This window comes from Kogia breviceps, chromosome 3, assembly GCF_026419965.1.
Source record: "Kogia breviceps isolate mKogBre1 chromosome 3, mKogBre1 haplotype 1, whole genome shotgun sequence".
NCBI lineage: Eukaryota > Metazoa > Chordata > Mammalia > Artiodactyla > Physeteridae > Kogia > Kogia breviceps.
In genome coordinates this window covers 150895771-150913478 of record NC_081312.1, presented here as the reverse complement: position 1 = coordinate 150913478, position 17708 = coordinate 150895771, and the positions used below count along the sequence as shown (strand labels likewise).

The 17708-nt window shown below is 54.3% G+C and overlaps 1 protein-coding gene across 16 annotated transcripts in view; it reads right to left on the bottom strand.

The window, feature by feature from the left end:
• Positions 1–353: 353 nt before the first annotated feature.
• The window catches only part of SEMA4B (semaphorin 4B), a 91398-nt gene continuing 74043 nt past the window's right edge, over positions 354–17708 (bottom strand). For 14 of the 16 annotated variants that reach the window (XM_067029913.1, XM_067029920.1, XM_067029915.1 and 11 more), the window contains 13 exons: positions 10431–10594; positions 10206–10268; positions 8496–8594; positions 7720–7831; positions 7369–7482; positions 7077–7228; positions 5992–6173; positions 5718–5868; positions 4446–4656; positions 4209–4324; positions 3834–4000; positions 2305–2390; positions 354–2032 (listed from right to left, as the gene is read on the bottom strand). In XM_067029913.1, the coding sequence (XP_066886014.1) occupies positions 1290–2032; positions 2305–2390; positions 3834–4000; positions 4209–4324; positions 4446–4656; positions 5718–5868; positions 5992–6173; positions 7077–7228; positions 7369–7482; positions 7720–7831; positions 8496–8594; positions 10206–10268; positions 10431–10594 (2360 nt within the window). In that variant the 3' untranslated portion in view covers positions 354–1289. The remainder of the gene's footprint in view (positions 2033–2304; positions 2391–3833; positions 4001–4208; positions 4325–4445; positions 4657–5717; positions 5869–5991; positions 6174–7076; positions 7229–7368; positions 7483–7719; positions 7832–8495; positions 8595–10205; positions 10269–10430; positions 10595–17708) is intronic. The other 2 variants (XM_067029924.1, XM_067029923.1) reach the window with 2 other exon arrangements.

The following is a 17708-nucleotide window of genomic DNA, read 5'->3' as shown; positions in this document are numbered from 1 at the left end:
GCCTTTGTGTGACACTGGAAACGCTGGCATGAGGAAGGAGTGGACTTCTAAAAATTCTTTTCAAGTTAAAACAAGAAAACTCAAGACCTTGTCCCCTGTGCCCCATCCCTGAACTGGGGATGCGAAGTACAGGGACTGAAGTAAAGTGACCAAATCCCCTCCCCCACCCATCAGTGTGTTGGTTAAACTCCCCACTTTAAGAACCTGGCTCTGCTGGGAGGTGTGGTTGGCCAGGCTGGACTGGCTCTGGCCCACGAGCACCTTTAAGAGGAGGCCTAGGACCTCCCAGAACTCAAAGAACTATACCAGCCTCAAAAAGCAACAGTCCTTTGCTTTTTGGAAGGGGCAGGATTCAATTTCAATTCTTTAGATTTTATTAAAAAAAAAAAAAGTAAAGTGCATTTTATTAAAAAGAATACAAAACCCACATAAACTCAGGGCCGCTGTGCTGGGCAGTATCAACATCCCTTAGAGTGGAGGCTGCAAGGGTAGGGGTGAACTGGGGACTGGTTTTGAAGAGGAGGCCAGGGCAGGTGTGGGGAAAAGGGACACAGGTTTGCAGGCTGGGATGGAGGAAGGCAGGCAACAGTCTTCCTGGAATTCCGAGGGAAGGTGTACATTTGTCATATACTCTCTCCTGGGCTCACGCTGCCCTCTGTCTCTCTCATGTGGCCGCAACCTGATACAGGCCGGAAAGGTCCAGGAGGTGGGTCTGAGCCCAGGGCCTCGTGAGGGCTGTGGTGCCAGCGTGGCCCTCTGGTCCCTGAGGTGACAGGATGATGGCTGCAACAACTGGGCCAGCTGGCGAGGCTGGACCCACTGGAGCCCGAGCTGGCCCCTGGCTCTGCCGTGAGAAGGGGCAGCCTGTGGCAGTAGGATAAGGCGGAAGGTGGAAGAGGCCAGTTGGTATGGGATGTCCAACTCTTGTCTCCAACAACCACTTTGGATGAGCCCTCCCAGTCCGGAGGCTGGGCCGGCTGTGTGCATGGCGTTCTGTGCTCTCTCACTGTTTTCTCTTGTTTCACATTTTCAACTGTTTTGAAACAAAGGGCTCAGTTTACATAGGAGCACTGTTCTGCCCACCCGGGCAGGCCCCGATCTTCAGCCAGGCCCTGTGGGGCTGTGGCCATCTGGGGTGGAGGGGCCTTGCCGCTTCACAGCAGGCGAACTGGCTCCATCGCTCCCAAGGGCTGGGCACCGCGGCTGTGTTCCACGAGGAGCAGAGGCCCAGCCGACCCTCTCTGAGCACTCCTGGCCCCTAGAGGGAGGCCGCCTCTAGAAGTCTGCTCTCACACCACAGAGTCCCGGATTTCAGAGCCCAGGCGTACCCGGGGCCGGGGACATACCGGGGACACCTCCACGAAGCTGTCCTGGATGCTGAGCGGCCTCTTCTCTGACTCTGTGAAGACCCGGGGCCCTGGGGAGCTGTCCGACAGAGCCTGGTAGCCTCGGTGGTCGAGTTGGGTGCTAGGGGGGCCCATGCCATTGAGTGGCCGGGTCTCAGGTGGCAGTACCACTGGGCGGGTCTTGGGGTGTACGCTGGCACACTCCCCCTGCTTCAGGAAGACTTTCATGCCGCCCCGGTGCCGGTAGAGGAAGAATAAAATGAAGAGCACCATGGCGAACACGAACAGCGCGCACATCACTAGGAACTCGGTCCAGTAGGACTTGTCTGCACCCCAGCTGGCCTTGCCTCCGGCCGGCGCGCTCACCCGAGACGTGTTGATGATGACGGGCATGCTGCCACTCCGGTCTGCTCGGTCTGCCACTGCATCCTCCACCATCTTTGGGCAGTAGCTGGCCTCCAGCTGCCGGAAGCCCTCCTCCAGCGACCAGCACTGGAACTCCCCCAGCTCCTGCTGGCTGCCCACCAGCAGCAGGTCCCCGGTGGACAGCACACGGCAGGAGGCTGAGGCATTAATGGGGACCCCGTTGTGCAGCCAGAGCCGGGTTGCCAAGTTGGAGAGGAGGGGGCAGGCCAAGGTGTTCACTGTGTGGGGCTGGAACTGAACTGGCTCACAATGCTTCTTGCCTGCAGGCAAAGGAGGCACAGTCCCGGGTAAAGGGGGGCTGGCATCCACGGTAGCCGCAGGCTCACCCACCTCCCTCTGTGCTATGGTCCTCATGCTGTAACAGCAACTCTAGGGACTTCGGGGACTGGGGGTCTCACTTGCCAGGGTCCTGCTTGCAGGGCCAAAGGGGTGAGGAAGTGAGGAAAGGCATTTACACACAGCAGTGGCTGCAGGAGCCTTCTAGGCACTCTTGACCCCCACCTCTCCTCCACCCTCTGACGGGGCACCTTACCTCTTGATACAGAAGTCCGGGCCTTGGATGAGGAAGTGTTGCAGAGTTCCCTGGCATTGGCCCCCTCGATGTCCTGGATCCATGGCCTGAGGACCAAAGAGTCTGGGATGGGCCAGGAACCCCCACAAGACCTCATCTGCTGCCCACCCTCCGTGCAGCATACGCCCTCACGCAGCCCTGCAGATGTGGGCCTGGGGAAGGGCTCAGGGACCACCAGGCCCAAAGCGGGGGTGAAAGGCAGGTGGCTTCCCTGGGTGGAAACCCCACCCCGCAGTGTTTGGGCCGGCATCTCCTCTGTCTACACAGTGTTTACTTCAGTTAAAAGTTACTGTAGGGACTTCCCTGGAGGGCCAGTGGTAAAGAATCCACCTTCCAATGCAGGGGATGTGAGTTCGATCCCTGGTCAGGGAACTAAGATCCCACATGCTAAGCCCACGTGCTCTAGAGCCTGCGTGCCACAACTAGAGAAAAGCCCACGTGCCACAAGGAAAGATCCTGTGTACTGCAAGCGAGACCCGGTTCAGCCAAATAAATATTAAAAAAAAAAAAAAAAAAGGTACTGTAACATTTCCCTGAATTACAAAAGCAGTGAGTTGAGCTCTTAGAAAAAGTCTGGAAGGACAGCTGGATCTGTATGTATGTACCTGTCTCTTTTAAAGCAATGCACATGCACTGATTTGTTTTTAGAAAACCAGAAAAAACCAAGCACAAAGGCTAAAAACATTACAAAAGTCACAATCAACCATCCAGCGAGAATGGCAGGCAGCATTTTTTGAGCGTGCCTTCAGGTGTACATATGTGTACGCATACATGGTGTTTTGAAATATAAAACTGGAACCAGGTATCCCCTTGAGTGAAGTATGTACACTACAAATAGGACAGATCCCATATTTACTTAAAATATGTGTATTTTTGTTTATTTTACACATATGTAGAAAAATCTGGGGGATATATATTAAAATCTCACTGTAAGTCTAGGTGGTAGGATTAGGGTAGTTTTAATTTTATTTATCTTTTTTTCCATATGAAAATTTTAAATCTAAATAAGTGATTTTGAAAACAGTTTTTAATGGGTTGGTTGGTTTTTGGCCGCACCACTTGCAGGACCTGAGTTCCCCTATCAGGGATCGAACCTGTGACCACTGCAGTGGAAGCGCAGAGTCCTAACTACTGGACCGCCAGGGAATTCCCTTAATGGGTTTGTTAACGGACTGTTATGTAGCCCTTATTTTTTGTTCATTAACTACATTCACGGGCCAATCGACATTCTCCTGCAAAGCTTTTCATAGCTCTGACATTTCATACTTTACCAAATCTTGTCTCTGCTTTACAGATGGGTAAGGCAAACATAATTTATCGTTTGAACTACAACACTTAATGAGAGTCAGAAGGGGAGCTGATTAATAATTATTCCCAGACAGTGGACACAAATGAGGCTGTGTGGTGATTCCACAGAGGGCTTAGGGAAGGCACTCGGAGGCCTAGTGCATAGGGTTGGACAAGTGGGTGGGGCCTTTAGGAGCTCTCACCTGGAGGCCACTGCAGGCCGGTAGAGGCTGACATGCTTGCAGCTGGAGCCGCTCCAAGCGCAGTAGGGGTCCCGGGCCAGGAGGCAGTCCCCGCAGCTCTGGTACAGGCTGCAGTTGGCCACGGGCACCTGGACCACACCCGAGTGTGAGGCACCATACAGCACTCCCTGCACAGGCACGGGGGATGAGAAGCAGGCACGGGCAGCCAGGGCCACCACCCAGAGCTGCACACAAAAGCCACCCACAGGGGGCCTCCTCTCATGCTTCCGGGCCCCCACATTCTGAGAGCTTATGCCAGGAGCCTGGATCTCTCCATCTGGCTGGGGCAGGGGTTGGGCACCCCAAGCACGCTGCCCGGACTCCTCCTCTGCTCACCCTGTCGGCATCTAGGAGCAGGTTCTGCACAGGCTGTCCTGATGAGAAGATCTGGAGCTCCTCGATGATATGCACCCCGGGGCCCACGCTCACCGCCTTGTGCAGCCAGCCGTCACCTGCAACATGGACAGCACTCAGGCCCTGTGCAGAGCCTGAGGCCCACGTCCCAATAGCTATGCCCACATCCCAATAGCTATGCCCCATTGACTCCGAGCCTGCCCTGCTGTGGGCACTCACTAGTGCCTAGGAAGAGGACATCATAGGTGCGCTGCAGGCCAGGGACGCGGTGGACAGCCACACGTTGGTAGCGGGCCTGGGGCTGCAGGAGTAACAGGCGGCTGCGGACCTGCCCGTCCATCAGGAAGTGGTCCTTGAGGAAGTTCAGCACACGGTCGGGGAGCTGCAGGGACGAGTTGATCTTCCTTTCCCGGGCGCTGTTGGTGATGCACTGAAGGAGAAGGCGGTGGCTTGAGGCAAGTGGCACTTAGGGCAGCAAGCAGGATGTGGTTCCTGCAAATCCCACTGGGACTGCTGGCCCTGTCTCCACAGTGAACAGCAGGGGTACCTGCCCCGCCCTTGGAAGCCACAGCACAGCACTCCAGTTCTGCAAAGTCAGTGCACTGATCTACACGCCTAAGGGCAAAGCCCAGGGTGTGGGGCGTCCAAGGGCCCCGGCTACCAGGGTCTCCCCGTCTCTGCCCACCAACCATCCCTCCTTCCTGCCCACCCTTCCCCCACCCCCTTCCGCAAGCCTCAAGAAGCATGACCACACTTCCTGCTCCTGTAGCATCCTTTTGCCAGTGCTCTCTCAGGATGCCCTGGCTGACCAAGGCTTCCTAGTGTAGGGGCACGAGGGTGCCTGCAGTTAGTTTCCCATATTGCCAGGGGTGCTTCCTGATTCTCTCTGCCCCAGGTCATTCTCTGTAAAAGCCCCAGGAATTAATACCCTGGAGTGACCCTCAACTGCACAGGAGTTGATGACAAACACCCCAGTGGGACAATGCTGAGATGTGCTCCACACAGCCTCCCAGGGCCCCAGGGAACAAGCTCCAGGTGCCCACAGCAGTAGCAGCTCAGTGACACACACTTTCTTAGCTCCGCCCCCTCCTCCCACAATCCTGTTCCCTTCTGCTTCTTCCTGGGATCACATCCCCTAAAAACTGCTGGCACTCACATCCTTGTCTCAAGGTCTGCTTGGTGGGGAGCCCATGAGGCTGGAAGGAAAGAAAAAAGGACTATTTCCCCATGGCCTGTCACTCAATAAATAAATAAGGAGCTCACAGCAGAGTTGGGGAGAGGCACGTGCAGTCAGTGTCCTGATGGGGGACACCCCTGCGCAGCCTAAAGCAGGTTTGAAGCCACCCCGACATTCATGGTCACATCTAACTCAGAAAGACAAGCAGGCCTGGGCTTCGTTCCCGCTTTCAAGGTGAGAAAACAGATTCAGAGAAAGCAAGTGATCCCAGCACGGTTGGGGACCCATCCTCCCAGCACGGGGGTAGCACTCACCGCGCCGGGCCGGGGCGAGGGCACTGGGTGGGTCACGGTGTACCACTGCTGCGTCTCGCGGTTCACCTCCTTGTAGAGGCCATTGAAGGCCCTCTGCACGTCCCTCATGGTGAAGACACAGATGGCAGAGCCTTCTGTGGTCCCCCTGTGCCTACCAAGGAAGTGGCCAGATTAGCCCAGGAGCCCTGGGGCTCACGATGAGGCCAGCAGGGCCCAAACCCGGCCCCAACTCGTCCCCCTGACCCCGTTCTCAGCTAGGTCCTGGGGGCCCTACCACTGGGATGTGAAGACCCCGTAGAAGAGGGTGTCACGCCATTCCTGGGGGCTGGGGCTCAGCGTGAAGACATCTTGCAGTACGTTGAACGGGAAACCATCGTCAGGCCGCAAGCACAGCAACTGGGACTTCAGGAAGGACGTCCAGCGCTGCTGCAGGACCCGCTCGCCCCCCTCATCACCCTGGGAGAGGGAGAGAGGGCCTGGGCTTAGGCACGAGCAGGGGTGGGACACTTGGTGCTCCTCGCTGCCCCCTCCCCAGCGGTGGCTGAGACAGACGTCAGGAAGCGCCAGACAGACCCAAAGCCAGGCCTGAGTCCATTTCACATCAGGAAGACTTGAGGTGGCAGCCTTCAGGTCCCCTCACCGGGAGGCTAGCTAAGTAAATGACAGCGCTTTCCTTACTGTGGGACACCAGGGAAAAGGACGAAGGGGAGTCTATCTACAAACTTGGAAAGATGTCACGATTCATCACTGAGCAAAAAGGAAAGCTAAAGAATCACATTACAGTATAACTCTTGTTTGTACATGGTTTTAAATAATATAAATACGTATGTATTTACACACGTGCCAAAAAAAAATTAGCAAGGAACACTCTAACTTGTTAACAGTGGTCACTTCTTGTGGTAGGACGGTGGGATTATAACACCAATAGTCGACAACTAGTGGTTGCTCACCACATCTCTAAAAGCCCTACACAGATCGATAACAACCCTGAGGGAGTTTTGTTACGATTCCCACTGAAAAGAGAAGGAAACGAACTGATTTCTCAGTAAGGAAATTGCCCAAGATCACACGACCTGCAGGGTTTGAACCCAGGCAGCCTGGCTCTAGAGTCTATGCTCGTAATCACGATACCGCGGTGCCTCTTATCTTGTAAGTGATTTTCATGTGTACTTTTCTACATTTTCATGTTTTTTAAAATAAATAACGAACAACAGAGACATTTTAACTGAAAAGGAGAGAGAGAAAAGCCAGTAGCCAAGCCGTTCCTCCTGGAGGACAGGAGAAGGCCACAGGTGCGGGGCCTTCTGGTTCTATACCCGAGGAGCCTTCGGGGTCTCTGGGATGGCCCAGCCCGCTCACCTTGCAGACACGGGCAATGCGGGACACGATGGTGTTCTCAAAGAACTCAAACTCCTGGCCAGTCTCGCTGAAGAAGAAGTAGATCTTGTCATCGTCCCCTTGCAGGCTGCCCAGGCTCTCGGGAATGTAGGCTGAGGCCACAAACGCTGGATCTGTGGGGACCAGTGGGGAGCACAGAGTCAGCCCAGGGATTCCAGACAGGCGAGACTCTGTTCTCAGGCCCTGCTGGGTGGACAGCGCCCCCTTCCTTAGGCCCCGTGACAGCCCACTGGGTGGGGTGAGAGGACTTCACCTTGTAGCCAGTTGAGAGAGCTCTCAGTCTTGGTGGGGTGGAGGCTTTGGCTCCGTGAGATGGCCGGGTCATTCCCCTGGAAGCTGCTGACTGTTCCAGTGTACAGCTCGCCATCTGCCACAAGGACATGTCCATGGGAATGAGCCCTCAGCACAGCCCCTTCCCACTCAGGGCCCAGAGTGACACGAATGCTGCCCTTCTTGTTTGAGGAGGACAGAGGAGGGAGTAGGAACTAAGAAAAGCCAACCTGAGGGCAGCCCAGGGTCGCTGCAGCCCCTGGGAATCGGTGTGGCATGGACCCACCAGCTCATACCTGGGGCCCACCCTGCTCCCCTGCCTCCCAACACTCACCCACCACCAGGGCCGTGGACTTGAAATTGGGGTCAAAGGGACAACGGCCCTTGCCATCTTCCAGGAGGATGTTCCCCACCACGTCCTGTGCCAGAGTGAAGTTCTCCATGTTCTGCAGGGGAGTAGATGGGAGAGCTCAGGGGCACGCCAGGGAGTGAGCGGGCTCGGCGGGAGAACAGGGAGGTGTGCTGGAGAGAAGGGAGGGGTCTGACGGGCCATCCTTCTCATCCCGGCACCCCAGGCACAGTCTCACTGGGACCTGACGTGGTGGGCACTGTTGCCCTACGTTAACAGAGGAGAGGAGGCTTAGAAAGGCAATGTGAACCAGGAAAGGGCAGCGACAGGATTCAAACTCAGGTTATGTCTGACTCCAAAGCTGGTTGCTCCAAAGCCTCAAAATGCCACCCTTTATGAAGGTGTGCGTAGGGCAGAAACGTAAGGGTATGCGTGCGTTGAGGAGGGTGGACAAGGTGGGCTGGTGGGAACTGAGTGAGAGCAGGGGAAAGAGCTGGAGGAAGCCAGAGTGCGTGATTGTGGGTCAGCCAGGATTTCTGTGCCTGGGGAATCCCACCCCCCCGCCTCCCCCTGCAGGGCAACCTAGCCATCAGGGTTGGGGCTGGGCCTCAGGGCTCTCAGGGCCCACTGCTGTCAAGAAGCCTCCCCCTGGGCCCTGCCCTTTACCAAGGGTCAGTGCTAGAGAGCAGCTCCCTGGGGCACAAAGACAGGCAGTTCCCTGGCCAGCCGCAGGCGAGCCCGGGGTGAGGAGGGGCACTCACAACGTAGGTGCACACGGGGCTGAAGGCCGCGGTGCCACAGGTGAAGAGGTGGCTGCTGTTCAGTGGCAGGAGGATCTTGATGTAGTTTTGACAGTCCCGCTGGAGGAGGGAGGAGGATGTCAGGCCCAAGCAAGCCACCAGGGGTCACCGCCAAGCCCTCCCCACCAGACGCAAGGCCAGCCCTGGGGGTGAGGCCTCTGCTCCCCAGTACTCAAATCCTGGAGTAAATGAGACTCCAGGAGCTTCATGGGGCAAAGCAGATGGAGGACCATGGAGCGTGTGCGCAGGAGGGAGACCTTGAGCCTCTGGTAGTTCTGTGATTGGAAAACTTCTCTTCAGTTTGGGGTGAAGGCACAGAATCCCTCCCTTTTGAGCTGTCTTGGCCCCACCTGGTGAGGCAGCTATGCCCAGAGCAGGAGGAAACACGCAGCCCTGAACCCTGGGCCCCAGACTTGCGGATTGCCTCCTCGAGCATGTCTAACAGGAATCTCCTACTGAGCTTCTGATTGTTCCCCCAAAACTCTCTCCTCCGGGATCTGCCCCCTTGCACTGGCGGCTACTCCACCTTCCCAGCTCCTTAGGCCCTGAGCCTCACGGCCGGCTTCGACTCTCCTCTGATACCTGCTACCCTGGTTCTTCCATCAGGAAATCCTGGTGGCCCCATCTTCAAAATACTTCCGGGATCCAACCATTCCTCACTCCCTTTATTGGTCCAACCCTGGTCCGGGCACCATCGCCTCTTGCCCCTCACTGGTCTCCCTCCCTCTGTCCTCGCCCCAACAAGGCTGCTCTCCACAACGGCGGCCAGAGTGACCTTTTGAAAATGCACACCAGACCACGTCACTGCCCTGCTCAGCCAGCCAGTGGTTCCCCACATACCTCGCTCAGAGTGAAATCTATAGTCCTGTTCCACTCCTCCATGTCAACTCCCTAACCTCATTTGAGCCAAGTAATCTTGGCTCAAATGTCACTTTTTAAATGAAGTGTAACCTTGACCACCTTTTAAACCTGACCTTTTTTTTCACAATGATATAATAACCAGTGTCAAAAACAAAAAACAAAAAACAACAAAACCAGTGTCTAAAAGCACCTGGGCACAGAGCAAGTGCTTAATACACTTCTGCTGAATAAAAGAAATCAGGGGTGGTCAGGACTTGAACCGGTGCTCTTCTGCCTTCACCTTAACTGCCCTCTGCTGCACTCAGGACCAGGAAGGCCTCTGGGAATGGTGGGGAGTCCTCCCAGAGAACCCCAGGCTGGACTGGCTCCCACCCAGTGGTCTGGCCGAAACCAAGCCAGGATTATGTCAGACCTGCTACATCAGGCACCACCCTCAGAAGGACAGACTCCCACCCCCACCCAATCACTGCTCATGCTGGAAGCTAATGTTTACTTGGCACTTATTATGTGCCAGGTGCCTTATACCTATTAGTTCATTGAATCTTGACGGTTAAGTCCAGTGAGACAGGCATCATTTATCCCCATTTTACCAAGGCTCAGAGACACAAATCTACTTACTTGTCCAATGTCACAGACATAGTAAGTATAGGGCTGAGACTCAAACCCAGGTCTGACAATCTCAGAAGCCTATGCCCTTTCTATCACAGCTCGCTGCATCTGCTCCCACCTCCTGCCTCCATCCCGGGCCCAGATCTACCACCTTCCCTCTGTCCCTCCTTCAGCCCAGGTCACCTCCAGGTGCTAGCTCACCTGTGGGTCCTTGCCCTTGAAGCTGCACTGCTGTTTCCTCTCTGCATCTGCGCTCCACAGCAGCTGGGGAATTAGAAAGGGGAAGGTAAGTGTGCACGTGGGAACGAAGGATATGCCCCTCTTTTCCTTTCCCCTCTCCCATTTGCATCATCCTCGGACCCAGAAGTTCAATCTTCCCCACTGGCATCCTCCACCCAGGCTAGCCATCCCCAGGCATCATCTCACCTCCTGGTATCCCCCGCCTGGCAGGAAGCTGACGCTGCTGTTGAGCGCAAAGAGGGCCTCTCGAGCACCCACATATAGAGTCCTGCCATCCCTGCTCAGCAGGAGGGCTGTATAGTTGGAGATGTGATCCACTTCAAATCTGAGGAGTGACCGCTTTTCAGAGCCTGGAGAGAGGACAACCGATGGACATTACCTGGGGGTCCCCCCTCCCACAAGAACCCTTCCTATACCAACCTCTAGAATGCGCCGATCTGATTGAAGGTAGATCAGCAAAGCAGTGGGTGGCATGGGGCTGGGGACAAGGCGATGGGATTTAAGGGGAGCAGCATTCCCAGACCCTCAAACATTATGTACAAGACAAAGGCACAATGATGAACATAAAAGAACATCAATTATAGCACCATTCATGTTAATGAAAAATTGAAACAACCTAAATGTCCAACCACAGGGGACTGGGTGAAAATAAACCCAAATACTTCCTTTGCTGGAATACTATGCAGCTGGTAAAATGTTGTTGTATTAGAAACTCCAGACCAACAAGCAAACACAGTTATGGAAAAAAGCATGGTCAAAATATGAAGCGAACTAAAATATAAAGTGATGGATTTTTTTTTTTTTGCGGTATGCGGGACTCTCACTGTTGTGGCCTCTCCCACTGCGGAGCACAGGCTCCAGACGCACAGGCTCAGCGGTCATGGCTCACGGGCCTAGCCGCTCCGCGGCATGTGGGATCTTCCCAACCGGGGCACGAACCCGTGTCCCCTGCATCCGCAGGCAGACTCTCAACCACTGCGCCACCAGGGAAGCCCAAAAGTGATGGATTTTGAGCACCTGACGGAATATAAGAAAGGAAAGTATATTTAACATTCTCCTTTGAGTGGCGTTAGACTCAAAGAGAAGGACTTGTAAGCACAGCCCACTCCTGTGGGCTGCAGTGAACATGATTTACAGAGGAATGCAAACATGGAGCCCTGGTCTTCAACTATACTGCCTCGCAGTCACTCATGGAAGATTTATGGTTATTAAACCATAAATGTACAACAGACAGGCATTGTGATGCTGGGGGCCAGGAGAGTCAAGGAAAAAGTCAAGTCTCCGTATCTTCCTCTGAGAGCAATGAGGGCCACAAGAGACTGTCCGTGGTTAGTGGAACAAGACACTGAGGCTTAAGTATATTATTTTATTTTATTTTTCCATCCCCACCCCCCACACACCGCATGTGAGATCTTAGTTCCCTGACCAGGGATTGAACCTGCACCCCCTGCAGTGGAAGCTGGGAGTCTCAACCACTGGACCACCAGGGAAGTCCTTAAGTATCTTATTTTAAATTTCAAAGGTAACCAAATATAGTGGCAGAAAATGTTTGGAGGAAGTGGGGAAGGGTGATGGAACTGATAGAAAGCTTTATTTTTCTCAGCAGCAAGTCAAATAAGCCAAGAAATAGTGGGATAAGCATTTTACCTAAGTGGAGGAAACCATTGTATAACAATAAGTCTAAATGATTAAAATTGCCCCTTTTACCCAGGCCTGGGGTTGGGGAAGACTGAGGCAGTTACTGCTTTTCACAATAAGTCCTTCTATGCTTAAAAAAAAAAATGATGTGCATGTATCTTCGATATAAATTTCAAGTATCTTTCATTAAATGAAAATAAAGGTTATAAAACAGTATGCATAGTTAGATTCTATTTGTTTGTGGGAAAAATATAAACAGAAAAAAATCCAGAAGGATGAATCACAAAATGCTGGAAAGTGGTATCCCTGGTGGAATTACAGGTAATTTTTTTTCCCTTTGCACTTGTTATCATTTTTGGATTCTACAGGTTATACTTGTGCAATGCTAAAGAAATAAATTCAAAGAAAAAGAAGAAGAAAAAAATAAACACACATCTATCCACCACGAAACCATCTGTGCTTTCAGTGACTAATGGATTTGGAGAGAAATTATTTTAAAAATTCAAAGCAGCTGATAAGAAGAGAAAAACAAGCAAAGAGCAGCCACCTTACCCAACCCCAGCCATCTCCTAACTGACCAGTGGATTGCAACCACGCAGACAAATAGCTTCACGAAGCTGAGGAAGCAAAAAATGCAACACCCCAACAAAGCAGTTGAGAAGACAGCTTCATGTGTGTTTACGTGGTGAGTGTTTTTACATACCCCCAGCCTGGTTCCACAAAGGGCAAGGAAATGCAAAGAAAAGAAGGTAGTAAAATATAAACACTAAAATCAGGAGTGGAGGAAACAACACATCTGAAGAAAACATCCAAACCAGAAACGAAGGATAGGTTCCACATAAGCAGGTCATAAGGTCCTCACACAGCTACTAGAGATGGGCTCCACATTTAGTGCTGAGCCTCCCAGTGGTCAAAGAGAAAACGGAAATCAAGTTCCCTTGTCCTCATTATTCAAGAGGAAGAACACATACCAGCCTTTCTGGAGAAGCCAAGCTTTTTACCTGGTTGCTAATGATGAAGGAAGCCCTTCAGTAGGACTTCCTAGCACATATGCTGGGACAGCCCACCAGCAAACAGGAATGAGGGAGTTTCCAAGGCTGTTCCCTTCCTGATGAGGGAGGGTAGTATCACAAGGTACCAGTGCAGAAACCTACAGGGAATCTGCAGCTAGGTGGCTTGTCACTCTAGAACCAGAGCCTAAACGGGGGCTGCACTGGGAGTTCACAGGGCAAAGTCCAGCCTAATGTCCGGAACCTGAACTGTGTTACTGAAACCACATAGGGCAGCTGTGGTCTGGAGAAGTTAAGGCCTCTCTTTGAACACTTAAGTCCAGAATCACACGAGACTCCAGGTCTTTTGCCTCAAATTCCCAACTCCTCACCACTTCCTATCAGCTCTCTATATACTGGGAGGCCCAAGGAAAGTTTCCAGCACTAACCCCCTACTTTTCCCAACCAGAAAATTTCCCAACACGTAATTGGGGCCCAATTACGTTGCTTGTACTTTGTGCTGATGAGCTGGTCAGCCTTCTGGAACAAGCAACCTGACCATTTTGCATTCTGGTCCGGGAAGAACTGCCCCCCCCAAAGAGACCCCTCCCATTGGCCACCACAGCAAGGCATTGGGTAAACATGTTACAGATATTAACTCCCTGGGTGCCCATGATGATTCTATGAGGTAGGAACTGCTGCTATCTCCAGGTTACAAATGAAGAAATTGAAGCTCAGAGTCATTAAGCAACTTACACAAAACCCCACAGCAAAACAGAAGCTGTGATAGAAGGCCGGCTCAGGAGGTCTCCTCCCTGGACTCCTGGTCTGCAAACTGCAGGATACAGCAAAAGCACCTGGAAGATCTAAACTCTAGATCCATGACCTGCCCCTGGAGACTCTGATGCTGCTGGCTTGGGATGCGGCCTGAGAACATGAAATTTTATGAGCTCCCAGGGGATTCTGAAGTTGGAGGCCCAAGGAGCACACTTTGAGAAGCACCGTGTAGGTAGGTCCTTTGTAGGGCAGTGTGGACGTCATCTCACTGAACTGTAGTTTTCTCATATGCATCATGGGGATAATGAAAATAAAACCCACAGCAGGCTCACAAGGAGTCAGTTAGACCAGGGCAAATGGCTACCGCAGTCCCTCCTCATCTTTCGCAGCCCTCCAGGCTCCTGACAGCAAGGGCTGGCTCACATATGCCCGTGCTTATCTGCCTACAGAGGAGGGGCATTTCTACCCAGGCAGGTCCCGTAAGTCTGGGCAGGAGGCTGCTCTTGGAATCTGTCCAGATACAGAAATGCCAAAGGTCAGAGATAAGCTTCAGTCCAGGTGGCAGCTCAGACTCACTCAGGCCTGGGGGGGTGGGGAGACTTGCGAAGGGTCATGCAGACAGAGCACAGCCAGGTTGGAGTGCCAGCCAGGGCACCAGCTGCCCAGCCCTGGTCCAGCCCAGCCCTCCAAAGAAGCCAGCTGCTCAGGAGGGCCCCACACCTCCTCCAGTCACACTGGGAGTCCAGTCAATGAAACGGCCAAGGGACAGAAAATGCCTGGGAGAAATGGGCAAGGGGCCCCTCGCACACCACGCACTCCCATTCTGGGGATGCTGCCTCTTCACCCCTCTGCCCTGAGTCTCTCAGATTCAAAGCCATGGTATCCTGAAGGCCTGGCCCTCCGCGATCCCTCTTGCCCTGTGGACTTCACCAGGGCCAGTCAGTGGGGCTGGCTTACCAACTGGGAGTCTCAGTGCGACAGAGATTAGAAGCATAGACTCGAGTCAGAGACCTGGGTTCACATCCTGCCTCTGTCACTTACTGTCCGTTTGCTACCAGGACAAGCCACTTAACATCTTGGAGCCTCACTTTCCTTATTTGTAAAATGAGGATAATACCACCTCGACTCATAGGACTGTTACAAAAAGAAATGAGATTATATATGTAAATAATAACATACATAATAACCCACATTTACTGGGAGCTTTACTCAAAACAACTTCGCACAGTGTTGGCACAGTGTCTGGCACACGATCAACACTTGAGTGGATCAAAAACAAAATCAAAAAGCCCTGCAGGAAAATCCAGCCCAGCGAGAGCTGCCAGAGAAACAGGGTTGCTTTGAAGAGCTGGGCCTCCCTGGTCCTCGTGGCTAACAAACTCATCCTGGGCCATTCTAACGTAGGCCTACGTCTGGTCACATGAGGGGTTCACGGCCAAGCAGAGAGCAACAGCTCAGACATGGGCCCATGCGGTGTGTGAGAGGTGGTCCCTGCTTGGCGGTGTTCTGAGTGGGGTTCCTGCCTCAGCTTGCCCGTTTGTGTGTTTGTGTGTGTGTACACCCTACCACAGGGCTTGTCCATGCTTGTGTGTTCGCTCTGGGGTGCTATCTGCCGAGGTGACTAAAAGGAAGTGTTTGTGCACTCAGCTCTGTGAGTGCTGGCCCACCTCGGGGTCAGTCTTAGTGTCTACCCTGCTCTCTGTGCGCAAAGAGAGTGTCTTGTGTGGTCTCCTGGACTACCTGTGCTGCTCAGACATCCTCCACACCCTCTACCCAGCGGGTTAGTCCAGTGTAGAGAAAGCCAGGCTGCCTGAAGCTGTGGCCAGTTCTCCCAGGTGGGATGAAGCCATCCCATCTAGCCTGGGCAGGCCTGAGCCAGTGGCTTCTCCAGGGCTCCAAGAAGGCAGGATGGCGGCTGGCCTGGGGCTGTCCCACCTTGAGGCCTTGAGCCCTCTCCACCCTCGGCCTCGCCCTCCTGCCCTCCTGCCCTCCGCCCTCCTCCAGCCTCGCCCTCCAAGAGGGTCAGAGCTACCTGCAGAGCCCCACTCCCACACCCTCAGGGCCTGGGCTCTCAGCAGGAAGTGATGCGGGAACAACTCAGCCCCCAGCCTCATCTAGAGTTTCTCCCCTGGCCTGTGACTCAGCCGGAAGCTTGGAGCTCTCTGAGGTGAGATGGGAACAGGGCCCAGCACCATCCCCACCCCGGGCAGTCCCCACCCTGCCAACCAGGCGCTGCAGCAGGGCTCAGGGCCGTGACTCAGAGCCCTGCCCCACCTTCCCCTCCACTGTGGCTCCGGGGGCACCACAGCTGCCACTGACCTGGCCTTAACAGCCCGCCGCCCACAGGTCCCAGCAGGACTAGGCCAGAAGACACCAGCTTCCCTGCAGAGTCAGGGCTTGGAAGGTGCCCCCCGCGGGAACGGGGGCGGGGCGTGGTGGGCAGCTGGCTGCCCCTTGGCTTGAATCACAAGGTCCCCAGAGAGGGGTCTGGGCCCTGGACAAATCCCTGAGAGCCTCCCAAGGCTCTGTTGGAGCACCTCTTCCCCAGGGAGTCACACGGGACCCTTGGACCCACTTGCACCAGCAGAGAAGCACCACCTCCAGGACAGGAGCGCTGACTCAGCAGCAAACTAGGGTAAGGCAGCCATTGACCCGGATGCCACCGACCTGTTCACGCGTCCTCCTTCCCTACCGCCCAATGTCAGGGCAGGGCAGCCAGACGGGCTGGAAGCGGCACGCCAAACTGCTGTCAACAGGCCAGTGCCAGGGTAGAGACCCCAGCCAGGCAAGGCTCACTCTTGATAGGGGAAGGGGACTGTGGGCCACAAATGCTCCCCGTGGACTGAGGGAACCAAGAAAGAGGCAAGAAATCAAGGGAACCCAGCCTAGAAACATCCTGTGTTCCTGGGGCATGCACGCTCAGGAAAGCCCGCTTCCCAGCTGGCTGCTGCAACCGCCTCAGGTGAGCTGGCCAAGTGCTCCTGCCAGAATCACCAGGTGGCCCCCACCCCGCACAGACACTCCCCTTGTGTCTGTCTGGACAACAGAGTCTTAACCTAGGACCTGTCATGAGCCGCCATCACCTTGGAAGCCTGACCCCCACCCGCCCACCAAGGACCAAGGTCAGCTCCTCTGGCCCTCTGCCCCGGGGCTGGCCACCCCCTCTCTCCTGAAGCCTCTACCCCCATCTTCCTCCTCTCAGAGGCCCTTTTCTAAGGAAACTGGGGCCATCAGGCATAAACAACCTCAACTTCCCATCCTCCACCTCCTCAGAAACTGAATCCTGTGTCATCAACCTCTGCCTCTCAAAGAATTTTATTTTCCCTCGATATCTATCCTAGAGATGTGTGTGCCTCCCTCCTCCTCAGCCAAACTCCTGAGAAGAGCCACCCAGCGCCATCTCCGTCCCTTACCTCCCACTCACTCCCTGCCTGGGGGTCAGGCCTGAAACAGGCCCATACTTGCCAGGGCCCGGGCATCGCCTCGCTGCCAAAGCCCAGACGCCAAGGGGCAAGCCCTGGCGGGGGGGTCCCCTGTCCTCTGGGGCTCTGCCACACTGGTCTCAAGGGTCGCCTCACGTCTCCTTCACACTCCTCCCGGGCCTCCATCCCTCCAGGAGCTGATGCACTGTAGCACTTACTCAGCACTTTAAATGGGCTGGTGCACGTAATTCTGGCCAGGTCGTTGTCAGGTAGGAATTACCATCTGCTTTCTTCGGGCGAGAGAACCGAGGCACATGTGAAATGACTTGCCCTCAGCTACCCAGTTAGGAAGAGCGGTGGAGCTGGGATTTGAACCTGGGTCACCAGCTCCAGAGTCTGTATTATTAATCACCTTCAGCCTCTCCAGGACTCGCTCTTGAATGTTCTTGTTCACTGGGGTCGGCCCTTCGCCCTTGGGCCACACATCCATGCCCATCGCGTCAATGTCCTGGATGCTGGCAACTCCCAAATCTCTTCATCCTCCAGTATGCAGGTCATCCTCCAGTACGCCAGACCCCACTATGCAGGAGACCCTCCACGGGCACCTCCTCCACTGCCCCCCTTCCAGACCACTCCTC